Source organism: Agelaius tricolor, unplaced genomic scaffold (genome assembly GCF_023055355.1).
Source record: "Agelaius tricolor isolate 1412-34295 unplaced genomic scaffold, bAgeTri1.0.p SCAF_66, whole genome shotgun sequence".
In the NCBI taxonomy this organism is placed as follows: Eukaryota; Metazoa; Chordata; class Aves; order Passeriformes; family Icteridae; genus Agelaius; species Agelaius tricolor.
In genome coordinates, this window is record NW_027269326.1 from 199938 (window position 1) to 225204 (window position 25267).

General features: G+C 57.4%; 1 protein-coding gene across 1 annotated transcript; it reads left to right on the plus strand.

Moving 5' to 3' along the window:
- Positions 1-22: 22 nt before the first annotated feature.
- On the plus strand, positions 23-24170 carry KCNN3 (potassium calcium-activated channel subfamily N member 3). The gene is made up of 8 exons (XM_071456960.1): positions 23-892; positions 4034-4129; positions 7119-7537; positions 13220-13361; positions 14889-14999; positions 16547-16674; positions 16846-16915; positions 17588-24170. The coding sequence occupies exons 1-8, from the start codon at positions 176-178 to the stop codon at positions 17882-17884; spliced, it is 1980 nt and encodes a 659-aa protein (XP_071313061.1). The 5' UTR covers positions 23-175; the 3' UTR covers positions 17885-24170.
- The last annotated feature ends 1097 nt before the right edge of the window (positions 24171-25267 follow it).

Genomic DNA, 25267 nt, shown 5'->3' on the forward strand with positions numbered 1-25267 from the left:
CGGGGAGCCCCAGCGTGGCCAATGGCGCTGCGGGGCCGGGCCAGCGGCAGCGGCGGGGGCGGTGGCGGCGGCGATAGCGGCGAGAGCAACGGAGCCCATTCATGATCCAGCGAACGGGGCCGGTGGCAAGTAAAGCGGAACCGGTGCCCTGCAAAGCGGCGCCGGTACCGCCGTCATGGAGACATCGGGGCATCTCCACGATTCGGGCGTGGGGGACTTGGAGGAGGATGGTCGGTGTCCCTGCCCGTTACCGGGGGATGAACGGTCACCGCCGCCGCCCTCCGCGCTGCCGCCGCTCCAGCACAGCCTGTTGCACTCCTCGCCCGGGTCGTTACGGGCCCCTCCTCCTCCTCCCGCCGCCCCCGCCGCCCTCCACCCTTCCTCCCGCCACGGCAGCCAGCTCAACCTCGGCGACCACCCCGCGGGCTCCGGGGTGGCGAGCAGCAAACACCGGCAGCCCAGCCCTCTGGTCCACCGGCGGGACAGCAACCCCTTCACCGAGATCGCCATGAGCTCCTGCAAGTACAGCGGGGGGGTGATGAAGCCCCTCAGCCGACTCAGCGCATCCCGACGGAACCTCATCGAGGCCGAGCCGGAGGCGCAACCCCTGCAGCTCTTTGGTGCCGGCGAACCCCCCGAAATTGTTGTCTCACGCGAGGACAACCATGCGCCCACCGCCCACCGTCCCAGCCGCCCGCCCGCCCGGCCGGCCCCCACCACCTTTGCCAAGGGGCCCAAGCGCAAGGCACAGAACATTGGATACCGCCTTGGGCACCGCCGGGCACTGTTCGAGAAGAGGAAGCGCCTCAGTGACTACGCGCTCATCTTCGGCATGTTTGGCATTGTCGTCATGGTCATTGAGACTGAGCTCTCCTGGGGGCTCTACTCCAAGGTACCGGCGGGGCCGGGGGGTGTGTGCGGGGTGAGCGCGGAGCCATTTGCCCCATCTGTGCCACGGGATAAATATGGAGCTCGTGTGGAGCGCAGCAGGGGCAGACAGGCTGGCTGGTGACTGGAGGGACGTTCCCAGCGCTTTCTTTAGCGGATGCCGCAGCCACAGGTGTTGCACAGGGTGAGCACCCGGCTGGAGCTGCAGGGGCTTCGTGCTGGCGGCTGCTGCTCTGTCCAGTCCTGCCCCAGGCACTTGCAGCAGCAGCAGGCACCGACCCACTGAGGTTTGTGGTGCCTGTTGCTGGCATGGCAGTGCACTCCTCACGAGCACTGTGCCCCCGGCCGTGCAGCGAAGCACCCCCTCCCTCCTCCTCCTCCTCCTCCACACCCCTTCCTGCCTTTTTTTTGGCCTTTTTTTTTGCCTTTTTTTTCCTTTTTTTTTCTTTTTTTTTTTTTTTTTTGCAGGACAGTGTCTTTTATTTATAATTCTCCCCCCCACGTCCCTTCCAGCTCCTGCTCCCAGGGCTGCGCTGGTTGGCAGCGATATGAATAACTCTTTGTATAGACATCTGTCATGTTATTTATACTTATCCAGAGAGGGGGGAAGGCATCGGCACCCCCACCAGCACCCATGGGCGTCAGCGGGGCCGGTGCTGCTGCCGAGGGGGCTGCGGTGCAGCCAGCGGGGGTCCCGGTGCCGCCCGGGGAGGGGAAGGAGCGGTGGGAAGGGGAAGGAGCGGTGGGAAGGGGCTGCTCCCCCCTTCCTGCCATGATCCATGGGCACTGCGAGCACGGGAGGTGGAGGAGGGGAGAAATACAGTCGGGGCTCCTGTGATTTTGGGGACCCTGCTGCCTCCCCAGCCAGATTTGGGGGGGGTGGTCCTGAGCCCCATCTTTGCACGGCTCAGTGGGCATGGGGGGTGCAGGCAGCAGCTGCACTGCTCTGTCTGAGGCTGGGGCATGCCAAGCTGGCATCCTCGCCGAGAAAGAAAGATGCTTCAATGCCAGAGCCTTTTTTTCTGGTGGTTCCCACTCCCCCTTTGGCAGGAGCAATGCCAAACCACCATCCCCCACCTGCATCTGCTACCTGTTGAGGCTGGCAGGCTCCGTGTGCCCGCGTGCCTGGCGCCAGGGGGACTGTCCAGCCTCACCAGCAGAATGCTGCCATGCCCAATGGAGCTGCTGTGTCAGCTGGGGAAGACCCCGTGAGTCAGCGCTGCTGCCATGCAGCAGCTGTGACACGCTGCTGCCCCACTGTCACACCAACAACCGTGCTGACAGCCACAAGCAGGGTGCAGGACAGTGCCTGCCTCTGGCCTCTGCAGGCCCCTTGGCCAGATTTGCAGCAGCTGTGAGTGAATCCCCCGGTGGGAAACCAGAACTCGGCGGCAGGGCCGTGATCACGGGTGTGGGAGCGCCTGTGGTGCAGATGGGGTGCAGGCAGTGCAGCCCCAGCCCTGCCCCACGGCCCCAGCCATGCCAGCCACAGGGTGCCAGGGCTGAGCTGGGCAGCAGGGACACACTGGCCAGGGTTTGCCTGTCCACTGACTGCGGGCAGGACAGGGCCTCTCAGTACTGCTGCTCCCACCACCTGTGTGAAGCACCCTGGCATCCCCTGGTGCAGCAGGACGTGCGCCAGGGGTGCCAAGGTCCTTTTCCACTTTGGCCCCCACCCCATGTTGTTTGGGATGCAGGAATGGCTCTTCCTGACAGCTCTCCTCAGGCAGGAGGTATTGGTACACCCTGTGTGACGCTTGCCAGGTGCCCCACGCAGGGTTTGTGCCCCTGAGAAGGGTCTGGCCAGAGCCACCTTGGCACAATGCTGCCCCGGAGCTTGCCTGTTAATAGTAGTGTTTAGTCACAGCACTTTTCTTAGCACCAGCCATTATATCCACACAATTGCACAGCCAGAGCCAAGTCGTTAACAATGCGGTGCCGCCTCCACAGCAAATAGTCCCTTCTCTGCGTGCAAACAGCCTGTGGGGATGAGGAGCACGGGGAAGAGGGAGCCCAGAGCTAGCCCAGAGCCAGGCCAGAGCCAGGCCAGAGCCGGGCCAGAGCCAGGCCAGAGCCAGGCCAGAGCCAGCCCAGAGCCAGCCCAGAGCCAGGCCAGAGCCAGCCCAGCCAGGCCAGAGCCAGCCCAGAGCCAGGCCAGAGCCAGCCCAGAGCCAGCCCAGAGCCAGGCCAGAGCCAGGCCAGAGCCAGCCCAGAGCCAGCCCAGAGCCAGGCCAGAGCCAGCCCAGAGCAGGCCAGAGCCAGCCCAGAGCCAGGCCAGAGCCAGCCCAGAGCCAGCCCAGAGCCAGGCCAGAGCCAGGCCAGAGCCAGGCCAGAGCCAGCCCGGAGCCAGCCCAGAGCCAGGCCAGAGCCAGGCCAGAGCCAGCCCAGAGCCAGCCCAGAGCCAGGCCAGAGCCAGGCCAGAGCCAGCCCAGAGCCAGGCCAGAGCCAGGCCAGAGCCAGCCCAGAGCCAGGCCAGAGCCAGCCCAGAGCCAGCCCAGCACGCTGGGGAAGCCAAGGGTTGGGTGCCATGGGCGAGCTGGGCCTTGGCAGGCCGGGTGTGCCAGGCCTCAGCACGCCAGGGGTGGCACAGAGGTGTGGGATGGGGGCTAAGGGGGGTTGGTTTTGGGGTAACATCCTGGTGAGGGGCTGCCAATTCTCCCCATCTGTGGGGCTGGACTGTGGCTGGCATGCACATGGGTGAACCAGCATCCAAAGGGAACCCTGAATCCTGCTTTTCACAGGCATCAGGGAATCAGGGGCTGGTTTAATTTACATAAGGCTAATTAGCTGGAGGGTCTGGTTAGATTTTCTGTGTGGATACCGTAACACTGGGCTCAGGCTGGATGGGGCTGGGGCACTGATGTTGCACATCTCAGAGGGGAGGTTGGGAACTGCACTCAGCAAAAGAGAATTAAAAAAAGAGTTTTTGTTTATTTTTGCTGGTGGTACCAGTGGTGCTGATGGTTCTGATGGTGCCCTTACTACTGTGTCAAGCTGCCTGGGGGGAAGCTGAAGCAGCAAAAGTGCCTTTGAGGATGGGATAGCAGGTGTTGGGGGCAGTGTTTCCTTTGGGGTGTGGAGCTCAGTGCCAGCAGACTCCCACAGCTGTGTGCCCCTTAATGCCTTCCCTGCTCTCACCCTGCAGGACTCCATGTTCTCCCTGGCCCTGAAATGCCTTATAAGCCTCTCCACCGTCATCCTGCTGGGCCTCATCATCGCCTACCACACCCGGGAGGTGCAGGTAGGTCCTGGCATCGCCAGTGAGGGGCTGTGGGGTTTGCCAAGCACCTGAGTGGGACACAGCACCTGAGCTCACACCCTGGAGCATCCTTCCTCTTTGTCAGGGTCTTGGGGGGCACTTCTTGGCCTGTGAGAGCCCCAGGTGCTGGGCAGATATACTGGTGGCTTGGGGAGACTGCAGCCAGGAAGGGCTCAAGGCAGTCAAAGTGCCAAGGAAAGCCAAGAAATCCTTTCCTAATCAGGGCTGCACACTCTCTTCCTCCCTGGGAAGTTAAAGGAGTCCCAGTTTGTTCCAGGAAAGCTCTGCTTCCCTGTGCTTCGGCACAATGCCAGCCTGCTCAGGGCCTGGGAGGAATGAATCACCAGGCAGGAGAAGGAGCATCCTGGCAAGGGATGTCAAAGCCCCCGGCCCTGAGTGCACCAAAATCCCACCCTGTCCCTCCTGAGGCTGGGGGGCTTTGCCATGGAGGCGCTGGCAGCAGCACCCACTCCCTGCCTGCCCCAGTCCCCACTCCAGCTCAGCCTGCACCCATGGGGACCAAGCCTGGGGGTGAGTTGCTCAATGCAAATATTTGAGAGCTCTGCTTGTTGCTGCAATAATATTTACCCCAGGATGACGGTGGCTGGGGTCAGCCGGGTGAGCTGTGCCCTCCGTGCTTGCTGTTTCCTCTCTGCTTGTTGTTCCTGGCAGTGGGTTGGGCAAACACAACATCCACCCAGGCAGCACACAGGTCATCCCACCTCTCCTGCCCTGAGCAGAGCCAAAGTGCCACTGCTGTCCCTCTGCACCTCACCATGATCCCAGCTGCTCTGCCAGGCCAGTCACACTGGGAGACAGGGAATGAGACAATGAGATGAGTTGGACTTGATCTGCTCCAAACAAAGTTGTGCTGGCTGCTCATTGCCCTGAGTGTTATAAAATGTTATAAAGAAATTGTTGACAATCCAACAAAAACTGAATGGGGCTGCCAGAGCTGTAAATCCTCATCTTCTTGTACCTCTTGGCCAAGGTGGGGGACTGTGCTCAGCTGGCCATGGCACTTGTCAGACCTCCCAGCCTCTGGGAAACAATCAGCCTCTTCCCTCAGGATTCCCTCTTCAGCTCTTGCCCAGGGAAACTGGGGCTGCCTCATCACTGGAAGTGTCCAAGGCCAGGCTGAATGGAGTTTGGAGCAGCCTGGGGTAGTGGGAGGTGTCCCTGCCCATGAAAGGGGGTGGAATGAGATGAACTTTAAGGTCCTGTTCAACCCAAACCAGTCTGTGATTCTATCATCCTACTAATTGTGTTAATGAGTCCTTTGAAGGTCTTTCTGTGCCTCAGTTTCTCTGGGGCTGAGGCATCACTCAGCACCACGTTATATCACAACAGGTGAAGGAGAGCAGTGCTGGTAATGCTGTCAGCTCCTGCCAGGGTGCTGTGGATGAGCAGAGACCCCCTCATCCCTGTGCTTGGAGTGCCTGGAGCTGTTCAGGCTATTGGTGAAACTTTAGTCCTCATGAGGCGTCTTGGTAGCTTTTCTTGGCCTCTGTTTTTCTGGAGACATGGTGGATCTTGTCCCTGCCCCTGCTGGAGCCAGTGATGCTGCATGTGTTGGGAAATGCCCCCTTGGGTACCACTGAACCACTCCAGGTTTCCATGGAAACCCACTTTGATGCTTTACAGGTACAGAACACAGAGGGGCTGGCTCAGGGGAATCCTGCCCAAATCTTGCTCCTTCCCCTCCCTGGCCTATGGCAGTTCCCCATCATACAGTCAAAAGGCTCCTGCCTTTTCCGCTTGCTAATTTGTTTATTTTAACACCCTTTTCCAGGAAGGAATAGGCTGTCAGCTTGCTAAATGCCTGAGGATCTCCCTTGACAGCTTGGAGCATTTTTGTAAACAATTTCTCAAACAAAGCAGCTAAAAGGAGCAGAGTTTTCCCTACAGAAAGGGAGGTGGCTGGGACAGCCACTCTGTGACTCAGTCCCCGTGGCTCCTGCCATCCCCAGGGAGAGCCCCAAATGCCACGCTGGGCTGGCACAGGTGTACTGGGGCCTCTGGGGGGTTGCTCCTGGGCTCAGGGCCAGCTGGGGCCGTGCTCCCCACTCACCTCTCACCCTCTGCCTGGGCTCTGCCCAGCCCTGGCTCTGTGAGCGAGCCAGCGTCGCTCCATGAGTGAGGGATTGAGGACACGGACAATGGCACCAGCTGCCACATCCCCCTTGGATCCCTTCCTGGTGCTTCCTTTGGCAAGTGCTGCTTGCAGAGAGGCCCCGAGCCCGTCCCTCCTGCCGGGTGTCCCTGTCGCACCAGGGAGGAGCCAATGGCAGCCTCAGGACTGCCCCTGCCGAGTCACCCGCATGGGTGATTCCCAGGGCTCTGCTGGCATCCCAGGGAGGCCAACGGAGCTGCCACCCCCTCCCAGCTCCTGCAGAGACCCCAGCTCCATCACTGATGATGGGAGAGGAGCTGCTGTACCCAGGATGAACCGTCAGTTGCCATGACAACTGAATCCCATCTCCGCCAGCAGCTGGATGCTCCGACTGTGGTGTTCACTGCCCAGATACTGCCCTGGCACTCAGGGTGTGACAACTGTCAGCAAAATCAGTGCAACCCCAGGAGCAGAGGGACTGGGGTGACTCATGCTGGGGCTCTGTGGCACCATGGCTTGCCCATTTCTGTGGCCTGGATGAGGGGGATGTTTTGGGAGGTGGGCTCCTGCCAGCCAGATTTTGAGTGAGCTTGTCCCCATGCTGTCCCTGGGTGTGTGTGCTCAAGGCCAGGCACCTTAAAGTTTTGGTGACCATCCCTGACACACACTAGCAGGGCAGCACAGAGCTTGGTGGTGACTCATTCCCATGTTTTTCTTCCCCCATCCATCCCCAACCCTTCTGGCTGAGCCACACCCAGCGCTCCTCTTAGCTCTGACCCCCAGATCCTGCGGAGGGAGGGTCAGGGATGGCAGTGGGCAGGTTGTGGGGCCACTGGTGACTGTTCTGCATCCTGGCAGCTCTTTGTGATCGACAATGGAGCTGACGACTGGCGGATAGCGATGACGTACGAGCGCATCCTCTACATCAGCCTGGAGATGCTGGTCTGTGCCATACACCCCATCCCTGGGGAGTACAAATTTTTCTGGACAGCTCGCCTGGCTTTCTCCTACACACCATCTCGGGCAGAGGCCGATGTGGACATCATCCTGTCTATCCCCATGTTCCTGCGCCTCTACCTGATCGCTCGGGTGATGCTGCTGCACAGCAAGCTCTTCACCGACGCCTCCTCGCGCAGCATCGGGGCACTCAACAAGATCAACTTCAACACCCGCTTCGTCATGAAGACACTCATGACCATCTGCCCCGGGACAGTGCTGCTGGTCTTCAGCATTTCCCTCTGGATCATCGCTGCGTGGACAGTCCGTGTGTGTGAGAGGTGAGAGGGGCTGGGGTGCCTGGTGCTCTGGGATTCAGGGTGTTTGCAGTGAGCTGGGGTTAGGGGTTTGTGGCAGCTCAGGATGCTCAGGGCTTGGTGGTTTGGGGTGCTCAGCTGTTAAGGATGCACAGAGGTTCGGGATGCACGGAGTTTTGGGATGCAGGGAGGTTTGGGAGGCTCAGTAGTTCAGGATACGAGCATGATGAGCAGCAGTGTGGAGGTTTGGAATGCTCCACGGTTCAGGATGTGCAGCAATTCAGGATGTGCAGCAGTTCAGGATGTGCAGCAATTCAGGATGTGCAGCAGTTCAGGATGTGCAGCAGTTCAGGATGCACAGAGGTTCAGGATGCAGGGAGGTTTGGGATGCAGGGAGGTTTGGGAGGCTCAGTAGTTCTGGATACAAGCATGATGAGCAGCAGTGTGGAGGTTTGGAATGCTCCACGGTTCAGGATGTGCAGCAGTTCAGGATGTGCAGCAGTTCAGGATGTGCAGCAATTCAGGATGTGCAGCAGTTCAGGATGTGCAGCAGTTCAGGATGCACAGAGGTTCAGGATGCAGGGAGGTTTGGGATGCAGGGAGGTTTGGGATGCAGGGAGGTTTGGGAGGCTCAGTAGTTCTGGATACAAGCATGATGAGCAGCAGTGTGGAGGTTTGGAATGCTCCACGGTTCAGGATGTGCAGCAATTCAGGATGTGCAGCAGTTCAGGATGCACAGAGGTTCAGGATGCAAGGAGGTTTGGGATGCAGGGAGGTTTGGGATGCTCAGGACACGAGCACGACAACAGCAGTTTGGGATGTGTGGAGTTTGGAATGCTCCACGGTTCAGGATGTGCAGCGGTTCAGGATGCAGGGAGGTTTGGGATGCTCAGTAGCTCAGGACATGAGCATGACAAACAGTTTGGGATGTGGGAAGGTTTGGAAAGCTCCACGGTTCAGGACGTGCAGCAGTTCAGGAATGCATGATGAGGTTCAGGATGCAGGGAGGTTTGGGATGCAGGGAGGTTTGGGATGCTCAGTAGCTCAGGACACGAGCATGACAAACAGTTTGGGCTGTGTGGAGGTTTGGAAAGCTCCAGGGTTCAGGATGTGCAGCGGTTCAGGATGTGCAGCGGTTCAGGAATGCATGATGATGTGCAGTGCCTCTGGAAGCTCAGCAGTTTGTGGTTTGGGATTCACGGCAGTCTGGAATTCTCAATGGAGATGTGATGTCCCAACAGCCTGGAGGAGGGGGGGTGTTGGGGCCTCAGTGGTTCCCTGCACTGAGCCCTGCTGTTACAGATGATAAATTGCACAGGCAGGAAGCAGAGCAGGGTCAGCCCTGTCCTCACAGGGTCCTTGTGCAAGGGAACATCTGTGGTGCCAGAAGCTCCAGGAGCACGGGTGGGGGACAAGGAGAGTGCTGGGAGCTGGGGGCTGTGCATGGGGAGGACCCAGAGGTGCTGATGGGGAGTGACAGGGCCTGGCTCAGGCTCCAGCATCGCTGCAAGTGACTGCCATGACAACACTGTGGTGACATACCCACAGCTTGATGGCATCACGCCAGCACCAGCGTGCTCAGCACCGGGGTTGCTGTGGCGACCAGCCTGGTGGGTATCACTGCACCTCCATCTCTCAGGGACCTGCCACCACTCTTTGTCTACTGAGGGAACCAGGGGGCTGTGCTGGTGGCATCCCAGGGCTGTGCCAGAAGGTTTTCTCCACAGCCACAGTGCAGCAGCACCCGGGGAAGGGAGGGCAGGTTCCTCCAGGAGCTGCCCTGTTGTGGTAGCTTTGTGTCATTCGTGGAGCTGAGGTGTGAGGGATCACAGCAACTGGCAGCCCAGGGTTACCTGGGACACCCAGGTTGATTCTAGATTGCTTTCAAAGTGAGAGGAAGGCCACCCCCCTCCTCCTCGGGGTGGGACCCGTTGCTGTGGCCACACTGCAAAGGGGCATTAGGGCAGCTGGAAGTGCTGTGGCAGTGGCGTGGGACGGCACGCTGAGATTTTATGAGCTTTTACTGGCTGCATTTGCCTTCCTGGCTCCCTTAATGATGCTCTCCTTATGAGCTGGATGCTCAGGCTGTGCCTAATTGTGTTTGAGAGATTGTGGTTTGTGCCTCCTCAGCAGGGAGCAGGAGCACAGGCACCCAGGACACACACAGGAGGGTAATCCAACAGCTGGCAAGGCTCAGGCTGGAGGAAGCAACGAAGAACTATCAGGAACAAAAATCCCCAGAAATTATGCAGACGAGGCACTGCAGATCATTGGCAGTTGCCATCACCTCCCTCAATGTACAGAGAGGCAGAAGAGAACCCAGGTGGGCTGGAGATGCGTCAGTCCTGGGGGATGCAGGGCTGGGGGAATGCAGAGGCCCTGGGACACGCTCTGTGTGTGAGGGATGCCACATCCCTGGGGGATGCACCAGCCCTGGGGGCCTCACACAGCTCCCACAAGGGCTACCCAGGACGTGTCCCCCTGTCCACACTGCCCACTGGCACTGGAAAACAGCTTCCAGCCATTTGCAGCACCATTCCCCAGCAGCACCCACTGGGCCCAGGCAGTTTAGAGGTGGTGGTGCCTCTCCAAGACATCCTGGGGCTGGGGTGCTACATCTTATTGGAATATTTACCAATCTAGCCAGACAGGACGTGCCTGAGCTTGTCTGGCCCTTGCTGCTGAACCAAAAAGCAGCAACTGTGGTGTTTTACCCCAGAGGCACTTTTGGCTGGCTGGGTGTGTGGTGTTTCACCCCAGAGACACTTTTGGCTGCCTGGGTGTGTGGTGTTTCACCCCACAGACACTTTTGGCTGCCTGGGTGTGTGGTGTTTCACCCCACAGACACTTTTGGCTGCCTGGGTGTGTGGTGTTTCACCCCACAGACACTTTTGGCTGCCTGGGTGTGTGGTGTTTCACCCCACAGACACTTTGGGCTGCCTGGGTGCTGCAGCTGGGCACGTGGGGACAAGTCCAGGCCTGCAGGAGCTCTGGTGGTGCTGGGATGGAGCTTCCCCCCATAACAGGGGCTGCTCCTCAGGTTTATCTCTGCCAGAGAGGCTTTGAGGCCATGGTGAAGGAAAGGAGTCGGTTCTGATGGAGGGTTTGGATCCAGAGCTTTATTCTGGCCCTCAGGCCTCTGAATGCAGCACCAGCTCCAACAGAACTCCCTGAGCCTGTGGTTGCTGCTCCTTTAACCCCGGGGAGAGGGGCAGGGAAGGGGCAGGGAGGCACCAAGCAGGGACAGGAGGGGAGGGACAAGGGACAAAGGACACCTGGATGGCCCAATGCCCCCCAGGGGTGGAAAGCATCTTTTGAATTTTGCCAATCACTTCTGGAATTCCAGGAGTGGCACTGGGAGGGGAAAGGAGAGGTGACTGACACACCTGGCAGGGAATTTTCACGGAGGTTCTGAGGTAAACCCCGAAATCACAACGCAACAACGGCACCGAGCTGTGCTCTCCGTGGCTGTGGGGGCAGCAGCGGCATCCTCAGCATCCTCGGCATCCTCAGCATCCTCAGCATCCTCAGCATCCTCCCGTGCGCCGCGGGGCCGCTCCTCTCGCTGCTTAGCAACCCCGCCCGCCGCTCCGGTGCGCGCCCGCCCGGCCCCGCGGAGCGCACGTGTGCCCCAACGTGTGCCCGGAGCCCGAACGTGGCACCGTGGTCACAGAGGTCCGAGGATGAGGGAAGAGATGAGGATTTGACTCCGTGTTTCAGGAGGCTTGATTTATTATTTTATTATATATATATTATTAAAACTATACTAAAAGAATAGAAGAAAGGATTTCATCAGAAGGCTGGCTAAGAATAGAAAAAGAAAGAATGATAACAAAGGTTTGTGGCTCGGGTCTCTGTCCGAGCCAGCTGGGCTGTGATTGGCCATTAATTAGAAACAACCACATGAGCCAAATCCCAGATGCACCTGTTGCATTCCACAGCAGCAGATAACCATTGGTTACATTTTGTTCCTGAGGCCTCTCAGCTTCTCAGGAGGAACAATCCTCAGGAAAGGGTTTTCCATAAAAGATGCCTGTGACAGGAACGTGTGCCCGGAGCAGCAGCCAGGGCTGCCCAGAGCCCGGGGCTGGTGCTGCTGCACTCAGGGCAGGGCTGTAGGTGATGCTCAGGGCAGCCAGAGAGGTGAGGGTGGCTGTGTGCAGGTCAAGGGATGACAGAAAGTGCCTCAGACCCTCTGCTCTTCACCCCAGAAAATGGTGCTGGTGTCTGAGCAGGTGGCCCCTCTTTCTGGTCAACCCCCCTGGTTTATCAATCTTGCTCAAAATGCTGCTTAGTGGAGAAAATGTCCCTCTGTCCAGCAGGCCTGGAACCCCCCCTGTCCAGCATGATGCTCTTGGGGTTGTTCTCTCAGGATATTCCACCCTGTGGGATGAGGTGGGCTCAGATCTCCTCAGGACAAGACACTGGATGGGAGAATTTTGTGTGTGCCCCACTGCTGGCACTGGAATTTTGGGGAGTTCCACTGAGGCTGTGGGCCCTAACTCCCATAGAGCCCATAACCTATCCAGCTCTGGGATGATTGTGTGTGTCCCACTGCTGGCACTGGAATTTTGGGGAGTTCCACTGAGGTTATGGGCCCTAACTCCCACAGAGCCCATAACCTATCCAGCTCTGGGATGATTGTGTGTTCCCCACTGCTGGCACTGGAATTTTGGGGAGCATCACTGTGGTTATGGGCTCTATCTCCCCTGGCCAACCCTGCCCAGAGTGAGCCTTACCAAGGCTGAGGGTGCTTTCTCCTGCACCAGGACCTCATTTGAGTCCCCAGCTGAGGGAAAAAAACATTTCAGAAGAGGAGAAAACCCAACTGCTCTGCGAGTGATGCTCTTGGAGCTGGGATTGCCAAAAGCTCCATCTGTTTTCCCTCTCCAGATCCTGTGAAGAGGCTGGGAGAAGCCTGCCAGGGAGGCAGGAGAACAACCATCCTGTTCATAGTGGGGTAAAGGCCCTGCCTGCCCCTGCCAGCTTAGGGCCGAGTTTGGCTGCCAGGAGTCAGCACCACATCCCTGGCACTTGTACCTGCCTGGCTTGGCTGTGCCCTGGGGAGCTGGAGGCAGCTGGGGCCCCTCTCTGTGTGCTTGCTGGAAGAGCCAAAACCCAGCTCTGGGACAGCCAGAATGGTCACTGACCTCACATCCCCAGCAGGGACCTGGAAAATCTGCAGCGTTCCCAAAGCTGCAGCCACTCCACGTGTGCTGTGTCCTGAGTGTGTGGGAGCTGTTCCTGTGTTCCTGAAAGCCAAGGCTGTGCCAGAGGCTCCACAGGGCCCATCCCCAGCAGTTCTGCTGGCAGCTGTGCCCTCTGGAGTGCCACAGCAGCAGTGGGATGCAGGGAGCTATGCCAAGGGTGAGCTGCTGTGCTCAGAGCCTCTGCAGAGCCACAGCTCTTTGTCCCTCCAGCCAATCCTCACTGCAGCACCACTGGGGACACACAACAGGGCTGGGATGTGGTGACAGGTCTGACTGAAAGCAGAAGCCTTTTCCACCGAGTTTTTGCTCTCATTTTGTCCCATCTGGGTTTCCCAGTGCCAGAAATTACGCAAGCACTGCCACTATGGCACATCCTACTGCGCTGTTAATCCTGCACCCCAGCCCAGCCCAGGCTGGGGGAGCCCAGGTACCCCCATTTCTGCCCCATCCATCCCTGTCCCCTGCTGTGACACTGATGCCCCTGTCTCCTTGGCAGGTACCACGACCAGCAGGATGTAACCAGCAACTTCCTGGGTGCTATGTGGCTCATCTCCATCACCTTCCTCTCCATTGGCTACGGGGACATGGTCCCACACACCTACTGTGGCAAGGGAGTCTGCCTGCTCACTGGCATCATGGTAAGGGCCATGCTGAGCTGCTTTCCCTTCTGTGGGCTCTGCCTGTCTCCATGGCAGAGGAGGGGCCTCTGGAGTTTACCAGTGCCTGTTTCTCAATGTACAAGGCCTAATGAGTCCAGCTCTGAGGTCTCACAGCCTGGAAGTTCAGAGAGTTGTCTCAGCTGATGAATTTGGGGTGGGTTTGGACCCACAGTCAGTAAGGGTGGAGTCAGGGAGCAGAAGGGCACCTGAGCATCCCTTGGCCATCCTGGTCCACATCATCTGGCTTCCATTGCTCATCTGCCAGGGGTTCCTTTCCTTCTCAGCCAAAAGGCCACCATTCTCCAGTGCCTCCACAGTACCTGCCCTTAGAAGCCCACCACGAGATCTCCTGGCTTGTGGGACTTTCCAGCCAGGGCTGCTGAAGGAGCAGCTGGGGGGTCCTCACAGATGTTCCCCAGCCATCAGCTCTGCCCACCTCAGCTCCAGGCCCTGGGGATGGAGCCATCCCTCCTCCAGCTAGGGCAGACCCCATGAGTACCATCAGCTGGGGAGGGGCTCCAGCAAGAAGAATTCATCCTGTATCACCTGCAAATCTTTGATGTGTCTTGGATGAGGCCAGAGGCAGCAAGGCTGGTGTTTCTGGTGGGAGAAAATCCCTGTGGATGGGGGTGATGCAGCAACTGCCAGCAGAGGAGGAGCTGCTGGCTCAGCTGTGGGGGTTCCAGCTTCCCAAAACCCTTGCCCAGCCAGAGATAACTTTGAAGTGAGGCCCCATCTTCCAAAGTGTCCCCCCACCCCTGGGAATGGAGACCCCCACGCCCTGTGGGGTTGGAGGCTTTGCTGGGCAGTCAGCACCAGGGTAGAGTCACTGATCCTGGTGGCAGTCAGAGAGTGCAGCAGGACCCTTGAGGACACTGAAGGATTCAGGCCAGCAGGTTAATTAATGGCTCTTTAAGGACAGCTTGCCAGGCTGACAGCTCTCTGCCAGAGCTCTGGGGGCAGGGGCCCAGCTGGAACGAGCAGAGCTCAGGAGCACAGCAGGCACAGAGCCTCTGGGAAGGACAGCTCAGCACAGATGTGCACTGGAGATGGTGGCTGCCACGCACATCTGGTGTGATTGCTGGATAAGGGAGTTCCCAGCTGCACCAGTTTGAATTTGGAGCCCCTTCTCTGCTCTCACCTGTGCTGCCTGGTGTTTCCCCACTGCTCTCCCAGCCCAGCCCTCTCTTGGGAATGGAGGGCTCCTCATCCCACAGGGCACGGGGCAGATCTCTGGTCTGCAGTGGCACAGGCTCCCCATCAACCACTGCTGACCTTGCTGACAGCCCTGGCCTCTCCTGTTAGTCACAGAGCCCCTGGCCTCTCCTGTTAGTCACAGAGCCCTTCATCAGCCACTCAAGGACACCCAGGCTCTGCCAGATCTTGTCAGGATAACAGGGAGGACACGTAGCTTTAGGAATCTGCAGGTTTCAAGGGGGAGGGTGGGAGTGCTGGTGTTACAAAACAGAGACAAAAACTGTTTCCCCACCTGATGTCCCTGCACAGGGTGCTGGATGTACAGCACTGGTGGTGGCTGTGGTGGCCAGGAAGCTGGAGCTCACCAAAGCTGAGAAGCACGTCCACAACTTCATGATGGACACACAGCTGACAAAGAGGGTAAGGTGCCATGGGGGCATTGCTGAGTGCCAGGAGCTGGGGTTTGGGCCACCGTGGCAGGAGGGAGGCGTCAGCACCTCTCGATCCTGTGGGTATCACAGTGGAAGGAGGTGCCAGCATCTCTGAGTGAAGCTACAACAGGAGAGGAAGGTGTTGGCACCTTTGGGTGTGGGTCCTGTGGGTATCACAGTGGAAGGAGGTGCCAGCATCTCTGAGTGAAGCTACAACAGGAGAGGAAGGTGTTGGCACCTTTGGGTGTGGGTCCTGTGGGTATCACAGTGGAAGGAGGTGCCAGCATCTCTGAGTGAAGCTACAACAGGACAGGAAGGTGTTGGCACCTTTGGGTGTGGGTCCTGTGGGTACCACTGCTGAGGAAGTTTTCCAGATGCTGTGGACATTGCACAGGCACAAGTGTTACACTGAGACAAAGACAGCAGCTCTCTTCCAGGGATTGAGGTGATTTTGGGAGCACACTCCCTCCTCTTCCAGAGCATGATCTCACTCCTCTTGCTGTCAGGAAGACAACTGGATTTCAGTGGTTCAGTGTCCACCACAGATAAAAACCATACTGCGAGGCTCCCCTGAGGAGAGCCTGCAGCAGGGTGCTCATGGGATCACCAGAACTGGTGTCACATCCCTGCTAGCATGTAGGAGCAGCAGGAGGTCGCTGGTGTTGGCAGCCTCATCGTGGCAAAGCATCAGCCAACCCACAGTGGTGTGTCATAGAATGGTCTCTGCTCAATAGAAAACATTTCAGAGGGGATGGTGGCAAAAGGAGCATCAGTGCAGCCCTTGGAAAGGCAACCAGTGGTGGGATGCAAGCAGGGCACCCACTTCACCCCAGAGAGCAGAGCCCCAGACAAAGCCCTGACACCCCAGCAATAGTCAGGACCTTGGTGTGACCAGGCTGGGAGAGCAGAACAGCTGGTGAGCCCCTCTGCACTGCCATTGATAGGGATCTGCAGGCTCCATGCCAGGCAGAGAGCAGCCAATTGCTCCTGGAATGAGCAGCTGAGCTGTGGTTCAGGCACAGAGCCTGCAGAAATCACATCCCAGCACCAGCAGCACAACTGGGACCTGCTGGTCTGGGACCTGCCAGGATTCACAGATGGGTTCCCCCCTGTCCATCGTGCCCAGCAGAAGCTGCTGCTGATCTCTCTCAGGAGGTTGCCAGCATAGCAATGGAGAATGTGTTAGAAATTCTGAGAAAGAGCCTGAAATGCAGCATTTTCTCCAGCCTGCAGGCAGCTGGTGGAGAAAAAAAAATGGGTTTTTTGTTTTTTTTTTTTTAATTGAGGTTTATGGTACAACTTTGTGTGTAGGCTAAGAGCCAGGACTGGGATGTGGGTACACCAGGGGCCAACAGCTCTGCCTTCTTTTACTCCTTGAAGTGCTCAGCATCCCCTGGAACAGGCCAGGAGAGCTTTGTGGGTGCAGAGCCCCGCTCCAGCTGGGGCAGGGCATGTGCAGCAGGTCCATGGCAGAGCCAGGGCAGCGTCTCTGGGCTCCCACATGGCTGGTGACCTGCAGCCACTCTTCCTTCTCAGATCAAGAACGCGGCAGCCAACGTCCTGCGGGAGACATGGCTGATCTACAAACACACCAAGCTGCTCAAGAAGATCGACCATGCTAAAGTCAGGAAGCACCAGAGGAAGTTCCTACAAGCCATCCACCAGTAAGAGGCTGTGCAGTGGGCTGGGGGCAGGCTGAGCTCCAGATAAAGCAGGATCCTGTCCCTGGCAGGGCTGTGGGGGCAGTTTTGCGTTGCCCAAGATGCAGGCAGGTGCCCAGGTGCAGTTTGGAAGAGGGGAGGGAGTGCAGCCTCGTGCTCTTTCCTTCTCCCCAGGTTACGGAGCGTGAAGATGGAGCAGAGGAAGCTGAGTGACCAAGCCAACACCCTTGTCGACCTCTCAAAGGCAAGTCCCACAGGAACCCTGTGGCTTGGCCAGACTGAGTGTTTCTCTTCGCTTGGAATAACTAAAGCAGACTTGGCTGACCGCAAAATGCTCCGACTCAGTAAATGTCAGCAAGGAATAGCTGCTGTGGGATGGCTGCCCTTGCAAAGCAGGAGATACACATTCATGAGCCAGAGGTTCCCTGCAACCCTTTTTGCAAGGGGTACCACACCTCAGCAGCACAGGGCCAGCAGAGTTTCCTTGCTTTGACAGCCAGGGATGAGCCAAACTGCAGTGGCAGAGCCCTTGGAGAAGCTGGGGTGGGCTGAGATGGGGCAGCTCTCAGGGCAGAAAGGGGTAAAGGGGTGAGCTGAGCCAAGCTGCAGTGGCAGAGCCCTTGGAGAAGCTGGGGTGGGCTGAGATGGGGCAGCTCTCAGGGCAGAAAGGGGTAAAGGGATGAGCTGAGCCAAGCTGCAGTGGCAGAGCCCTTGGAGAAGCTGGGGTGGGCTGAGATGGGGCAGCTCTCAGGGCAGAAAGGGGTAAAGGGGTGAGCTGAGCCAAACTGCAGTGGCAGAGCCCTTGGAGAAGCTGGGGTGGGCTGAGATGGGGCAGCTCTCAGGGGTAAAAGGGTGAGCTCTGTGGCATTAACCCCTCCAGCCATGGTACTAACTGTCCCCCGTGTCCCCTCCCCAGATGCAGAACGTGATGTACGACCTCATCACAGAGCTAAACGACCGCAGTGAGGACCTGGAGAAGCAGATCAGCGGCCTGGAATCCAAGCTGGAGCAGCTCAGTGCCAGCTTCAACTCCCTGCCCCTGCTGATGGCTGACATGCTGCGGCAGCAGCAGCAGCGCCTGCTCAGCGCCGTCCTGGAGGCCAGAGGGGTTGGGGTGCCCGTGGGCACCCCCCAGACCCCTCTCTCTGAGAGCCCCATCGGGGTCAGCTCCACCTCCTTCCCCACCCCTTACACGAGCTCAAGCAGCTGCTAAAACACTTCAGCCCCTTCAGCCCCGCCGTGGACAGGGGAAGCATTTCCACACAGATCGCGAGGTCTCTGTGAACTTTTCCTCTGGTCCTTGAACCGCTGCAGGAGCCTTCAGCTGGAGCCAGTAGTGGGACCAGCAGTGCCGAGCGTCGCTCGGAGCTTTGCCAACGCCTTGGTATTGGGAATTGCATCCCTCTTCAGGTGCCTCTACACGTGGTGAAGGAAGGGGACAGAAGGTGATGCCTTGGGCCAGCCTGTGCCGCGGCGTCCGGTGGCAGACGGGAAAAACCCACGCTCAATCTCAGGTCTTCACATTTGAAAACAAAACAAAACAAAACAAAACAAAACAAAACAAAACACCAAGTCAGAAGCACTGAAGCAACGGAGACACCGGAGGGAGAGTTTTTTCTCCCTGGGGCGCCCCCCCTGGCCCCCTGGCCCTCTCAAGATTGCCAAACCTCGCCAGGCAGATGCCAGCGTGGGGAGGTTGGTGATGCAGGCTCTGGCTGACGCTGCCTATGCTCCATTCCATCTCCTGGCCACAGGACAGCCCCCTCACACTGACAGCTGGGTGACCATGCCTGACTGTAACCTTCCTGTGGAGTTCTCTGGAGCTGTGAGTGTTTTCTACCCAGAGAAGAAACGATGGACACTTCTTCTTTCTGGTCCTTAGTGTCACATTCTGCCTGGAGACACGTGCCAGAGCCAGGAGAGCAGTGCCTACAGCGTGCAGGGCCACGCAGGGCTGCCCCCAGAGCCAACGTGTTGGTGGCCAGTGGTGGGGCTGGCAGGCCAGCTCGGGCACTGAGGGGGTCTCCAGGTGCTCACATCACTGCCTGCTGGGAGCCTCCCAGCATTTTGCAAAGCCAGTGGGCTCTTTGCAGCAGTCTCAGAAGTGCTGGATGAACACCCCATCAGCTCCAGCTGTCTCCACTCGCGCTGGGAACATCCATGCTTGAGCCCAGTTGGCAATGCCCAATCCACCAGGATCAAGCAGGAGCTCACTGGCAAGTGATGTGGTAGCAGGGGCAGGTGCTTCATCTGTTTAAAACAAAGCCCATGGCCTTCATGCCACTTCTGCTGGGTTTGGTGGAGGACAGCAGCACTCTCTGGCTCCGTCTTGGCACAGGCACTGCTGCCCATGCCTGCCAAAGAGCAGCACATCAGACCCCATTACAGTTTTTTGCTGGTGTTCAGCTTCCTGAGGTACCCTTGGCATCACCTGGCTGCTTCTGGAACCAGCCACTTTCTGGTTTGCTTTCACCATTTCTCCCTTTTTCCTCCTGAGTTCTTCTTCCCCAGTGTCATGTTCTGGCTTTCCTGGGTCCTTGCATGGAGCCATGCCAGGCTCTGACTTTGGGGTTGGTGTTTGCTGCTTTCCATGAAAACTCAGCAGAGAATATTTCTATATTTTTAAACAGATGAAGTAACCATGTAATTACTCTGCAATATTAATTGCACCTCACCCAGCAGTGTCAGTAATTGTAATCAGTCACTGTGTTACTCCAGGTATACTCAGCCTGTAACGCTCTCCTTTGTAACTTTTCCCCCTTCCATAAATAATGCTGGATTTTGTGCACACGTAGGGGTAGAGACCCACCACCCTCCTGCACCACCACCACCCCTACACCCCCAATGCTGAAGGATTTCCTTGCTGCCAGTGGTGTGAGGTGGTTTCACTCCCTGTGCCCTGCAGCTGGAGTTACATAGAAAATAAGCAGAAATTAGTGAGGAGCGCTGCCCCCATGCTGGCCCTAGGAGGAGGAGGAGGAGGAGGAGGAGGAAGGCTGCAAAATGAGATCTCTGTGCTGCAGAGGTGCTGGAAGCAGGGGACAAACACACCCATCCCTGTTGCCTTCAGGCAGGCACGTGCCCATTGCTGCTGGTCCTTGGCCAGTGGGAGAGAAACTGGCTTTGGGAAGGAGCTGCTCTTCCAAGCTCTTGTAATTACTATCACTGATGTCCCACGGATGGCTGGGGATTCACTGCTGCCTTGGAAGCCCCCCATGGTCTATTCTCAGCCCAGCTGCTGCTCCCTGGGTGCCTGTGGGTGCCCCCCTGTCCATCGTGCTGATCTCTCTCAGGAGGCTCCCAGCATAGCAATGGAGAATAAGTTAGAAATTCTGAGAAAGAGCCTGAAATGCAGCATTTTCCCCAGCCTGCAGGCAGCTGGTGGAGAAAAAAAAAATGCTTTCTGGGCTTCAGATAGGAGCAAACTGCCCATGGAATGGTGCTGTGAAGATGTGTCCTGTGGCATCAGGGAGCCAGGGGAAGTATTGATCCTTAAAGATCAATATTGCCAGCAGGAACCTTCCTGCCAGGCACAGATCAAGTCTGGGAAATCCAACCAAGTGAGACAAGAGCAGGAGCTGCCTGGAGGTGCTAAGGGCCACAGTGAGAGTGTTGGGATTGCAGCTGGAGCAAGAGCCCCCTGTTCTGGGGCAGAGCAGCCGCTGCTGCTGCAGTGGGATTGCCACAGGGCTGGGGCAGTGGATCCCTGTGCACCCCACAGCCTTCCTGCCCTGGCCTCATCTCAGCACAACCTGCAGTGCAGCCACCCTTCTGCCTGTGACCTGGGGTCTGCACCCTGTGCCCTGCACCCTGCACCCTGCATCCCACACACCCCCACGCCCCTATCCCACCCCTCCACCGCCCATCCCACACCCCTGGATGCCCATCCCAATCCCCACACCCCTTCACCCCCATTCCACACCCCTGAATGCCCATCCCAATCCCCACTCCCCTATCCCACCCTTCACCCCCATTCCACACCCCTTAATGCCCATCCCAATCCCCACACCCCTATCCCACCCCTTCACCCCCATTCCACACCCCTGGATGCCCATCCCAATCTGCAAAGCCCATATCCCACCCCTTCACCCCCATCCCACCCCTGGATGCCCATCCCAATCCCCACACCCCTATCCCACCCCTTCACCCCCGTTCCACACCCCTGGATGCCCATCCCAATCCCCACACCCCTTCACCCCCATTCCACACCTGAATGCCCATCCCAATCTGCAAAGCCCATATCCCACCCCTTCACCCCTATTCCACACCCCTGGATGCCCATCCCAATCCCCACACCCCATATCCCACCCCTTCACCCCTATTCCACACCCCTGGATGCCCATCCCAATCCCCACTCCCCTTCACCCCCATCCCACACCCCTGAATGCCCATCCCAATCCCCACACCCCTATCCCACCCCTTCACCCCCATCCCACACCCCTGGATGCCCATCCCAATCCCCACTCCCCTTCACCCCCATTCCACACCCCTGGATGCCCATCCCAATCCCCACACCCCTATCCCACCCCTTCACCCACTCCCCTGCCAGTTTGAGCAGCAGCCCTGACCCATTGCTCCCAGCACCAGACTCCACCATGGCCAGCACTGAGACCAACCCCCTCCAGCCCTGCTCCAGGAGCCCAAATCCCACCTGAGGCCACGGGGGGAGGCAGGAGGAGTGAGGAGCCCCCAGGGCCCACCGTGCCCACCCAGAGCTGCTCCCTGATGGCAGCTCCAGGTCACCAGCAGCCTTGGCTGGCACAGCCCCGGTGAACAGCTCCAGTAAATGCTCCCCAGCCAGTCCAGCCCAGCCCACACACCTGAGATGATCACTTTGGGTACCCTAAGGGACATCAGGACGGAGAGAAGAGATCGGCAACCGAGGTGGAAGAACAGCACGAGAGGAAAATCGCAGAGATGCCGACCTCCTGCAAGCTGGGAAGCATCTGATCCCACAGCCCAGTGGGGCCAATGCCCCTCCAGGACCCACCTGACCCAGCCAGTCCCATTTTTGGCACAGTCTTGGGGGCTTTTTTTTTGCTCCACGAGTCTCCTTCCTGCTCCGCCTGCAAGGAACTGTCCTAGAAATCCCAGAAAAATTCCACAATCTCTCTGCAAACTCATGGATGTTTCTGTCCAGACTTAAGGAGCTTTGACCTGGGTTTGCATCTTGCCTCTGTACTGCTCGCTTCTTTTTTAATGATAGGGGAAAGCATAATAGTTTATTTTAACTATGAAATATATTGCTATATTATGATGGTTATGGTAACTTTCAATTATGGTTTTGTACCCAACACGGTTGTTAGCAAGGCAGCAACACCAGGCTGCTGCCAAAAATGTCTGTTTCTGAGTACAGCTACCACTGCCAGTGAGGATGGGGGACAGGGAGAGGTGCAGAACCCACGCTCTTACCCTTTATCACCCTTGTACTCATTTCCAGTACTTGGAAGCTGACCTCTAACAGGTCTGGATCTGTGTGTGGCCCAATGGCACCAGAGCTTTGCTTCTCCCCACAGAAAGGTCAGGCTCCCCCTTTTTTTTTCCCCAGGTTCTGGAAAGCCATTTTGCCCCAGGTTGTGTCCTCCAGCAGAAGGAGGGACTCTGCTCCCTGGGCACAAGCTCTGCAAGAGTCAAAATTCCCCTTTTCCTCCAGGGTGGAGGCTCTTGAGAAAGCAGCGCTGCAGAGCACATTTTCATAGAATTATGGAATCATTAAGGTTGGAAAAGTCCTCTAAGAGCATCAAGTCTAGCTGTTAACCCAGCAGCACCACCAAGCCCATGCACCCGAGTGCCACAAACACAAATCTTCTGGATTCCTCCAGGGATGGGGACTCCACTACTGCCCTGGGCAGCCTGGCCACACTTACACGCCAGAAATTTTCCCAATATCCAACCCAAACATCCCCTGGCACGACTTTGAGGCATTGTCTCTTGTCCTTTCACTTGTTACTTGGGAGAAGAGACTGGGACAGGTCCAGTTCACCTTTCACACCCTGCCCTGGGGAGCTGCAGCTTCTGCTGAACCTCAGGGTATGATGGCATGGGAGGACAAAACCCTGAGCCTGAAAGAGAAATGAGAAGAGGCTGCAGGGATTGTTTTGTCTCAGCATTCCAGGCTGCCCAGAGTTGTGTCTGCCCCATCTCTGGAAGTGTTCAAGGCCAGGTTAGATGGGGCTTGGAGCAACGTGGTCTAGGGGAAGGTGTCTCAGCCCGTGGCATGGGGAATGAGATGAGCTTTAAGTCCCTTCCAACCCAAACTGTTCTGTGATTCCATGATTCTGTGATTCTATGGACTCCTTGAGCCTCAGAGAGCATCACTACCTTACCTCCAGCCCTTCCTGAGCTGCTGGACCTGATCCCTGCTGGATCTTAAGTCTTAAACTGCTCTTTGGCAGCCAAACTTTGTCCTGGCCAGTTTTCACAGAGCACGATGTGTCTGGGAATGAGCAGCACCTATGGAACCAATTCCTGCTGCTTTTGTCCAGAGAAAGTCCAAAAGTCCCTGCACTGGCCCTTCCTGGTCAGAGCTGCAGCCACTGCCATGCTGTCACCGTAGAGCTGTGCTGGTCTCACCCTTCCAGGCCAGTCCAACCCAGCAGAGCCCCAGCAGCAATGAGCTGCCATGAGGTCTGGATGCTCCTTGCTGGACCCCAGACCTGAAATCTCCCTGCAGAAACCAGCTCTGATGGAGGAAAGAGGCTGGTTCTTCTTCTGAGAGGCCAGGGCTGAGCCTCTGCTGCTGCCAGCCAGGTCTGGGGCTGCCAGGGGATTCCTGGTCCTCTCCCTTGGGCTTTGCCTTGGCCACCAGGTATGTTTGGTGGGGGGCAATGGTGGTGATTGCTCAGCAGGTTGGGAAGATTCTGCTGCCAGGCTCTGTGCTGACTGCTCTGAGCTGCTTCTCACCTAACTCCAAGCTCCCTCCTAACAGGCATCCAAAGGGTCCAAGGTTGTAGAGAGGGGAGTTTGCAGGAGAGAGAAAAAGCTTCTTCCCCATGGCATTGGTTATTTCCCTATGGGATGAGCCACCTCAGAGCCCCATGAGGCACCAGGCAGGGCTCCAGAGCCCAGTGGGTGCTCTTGGCTGGGGGCTCTGCGCACCCAGCTCTGCTCCTTCTTCCACCCAAAGTGTTCTTCCCCCCGCTGGGGTCTCAGCACTGCCCATGCACCTTCCAGTGGGAGCTGCTTGCATGTTCTCTGTGGTCAGGAGCCAGTCCTGGGCTTTACCTTCCTCCTTCAGGGCCGGTCTCTCAGCTGGAGGACAGGAGTGAGGGCTGGCCTGTACAACAACAGCCCATCCCCACAGCATTGCCATAAACCCGAGCTGTACCCAGAAACAGGCATGTTTTAAACTATGGCTTTAACCTGTTCACTGTAAAAAGTGCCTTGGACTTTAATCTGAAGAGGTCACTATCTAGAAGTATTTACCTGTGCGGGTGTGTAAGGATGCAGCTCTGTGTGCAGAGTTACACACACAAATATATGATCTATACGTACAGCCACCAGTGCCTCAGACCCTCTGTTCTGCAAGCCACGAGAGCTCTTTCCTTTCAGGCAGGCATTCCTGACCCAGGCACCCCTGGCCAAGGTGAAACTTTGTGCTCGAGGGTTGTGCTGGGTGCAGGGATTGCCCTCAGCAGTGCTGTTCATCCCCAGGAAGCAGCTTGGTGCTCCTCAGGGTCCATCTGCACAGCCTGGGAAGCCCCCAGGGCAGGGGATAAATCCCTGTCCCCTTGTGCAGGGGTCACATCTCTGGGCTCCCCATGCCAGGAGCTGCTGGGCACTTTGGAAAACCAGGGGGAACCCCCAGGTGCTTTGTTCTATGGGAGTGGTGAGGGGTTTTCCAGACTCCTGGTCCCCAAAAGGATTTTTGGTTGCCAAGTTCTTGGGCTGTGGCTCGAGAAAGGAGCGTAGGAGGTTGGTGCTTTTTCCTCTGGCTCTGCACTGAGGCTCCTCACGCTCACCCAGCTCTGCTCAAACATCAGAGCTGGGCTGCTCCCTCCAGTTCATCCCTCACCTCTTAAAAAAAACCCACAAGGCTAAAAGTTGTCTGGGGTGTGCAAAGAGCACACAAATAACTTTCCCAAATTGAATGCACTGGTTGAGATAAGGGGAAGCTTTCCCAGTGAGCAGCACTCTGAGCCCAGCAATGGGGCAGTGCTGGTTTCAGCTCACCCTGAAGATGGCACCCCAAATTCCACCCTCATTTGCAAGCTAGGAGGATGCCAACAGAAACAGCTCCCCCAGCTAAACATGGTGCTGTGGAGCCAGCAGAGGAGGAGGGAGATGTGCAGCAGCTGAACTGTGATTAATCAATAAATCAGGCTTTTTTAGTTTTGAGCTAATACGTCTAAATCCTAAAAATACCTCCAGCAGCCCGGGGGGCTCTCTGATAGGTGATTAAACCCTTGGAGCTTCATTTCCAGGATTAATGGCTTAGAGCAGCAGAGCCCTGCTGTACAAAGGCAGCTCTGGTTCTGATACTGCCCATGAAGGCAAGGCAAAATATGTTAATCTTTATGTGCAGCATGAAATCTGTTTTAAATAATGGCTCAGGATTAAAGTTTCTCTGAACAGAAAGGTAATAATGGCCATAGTG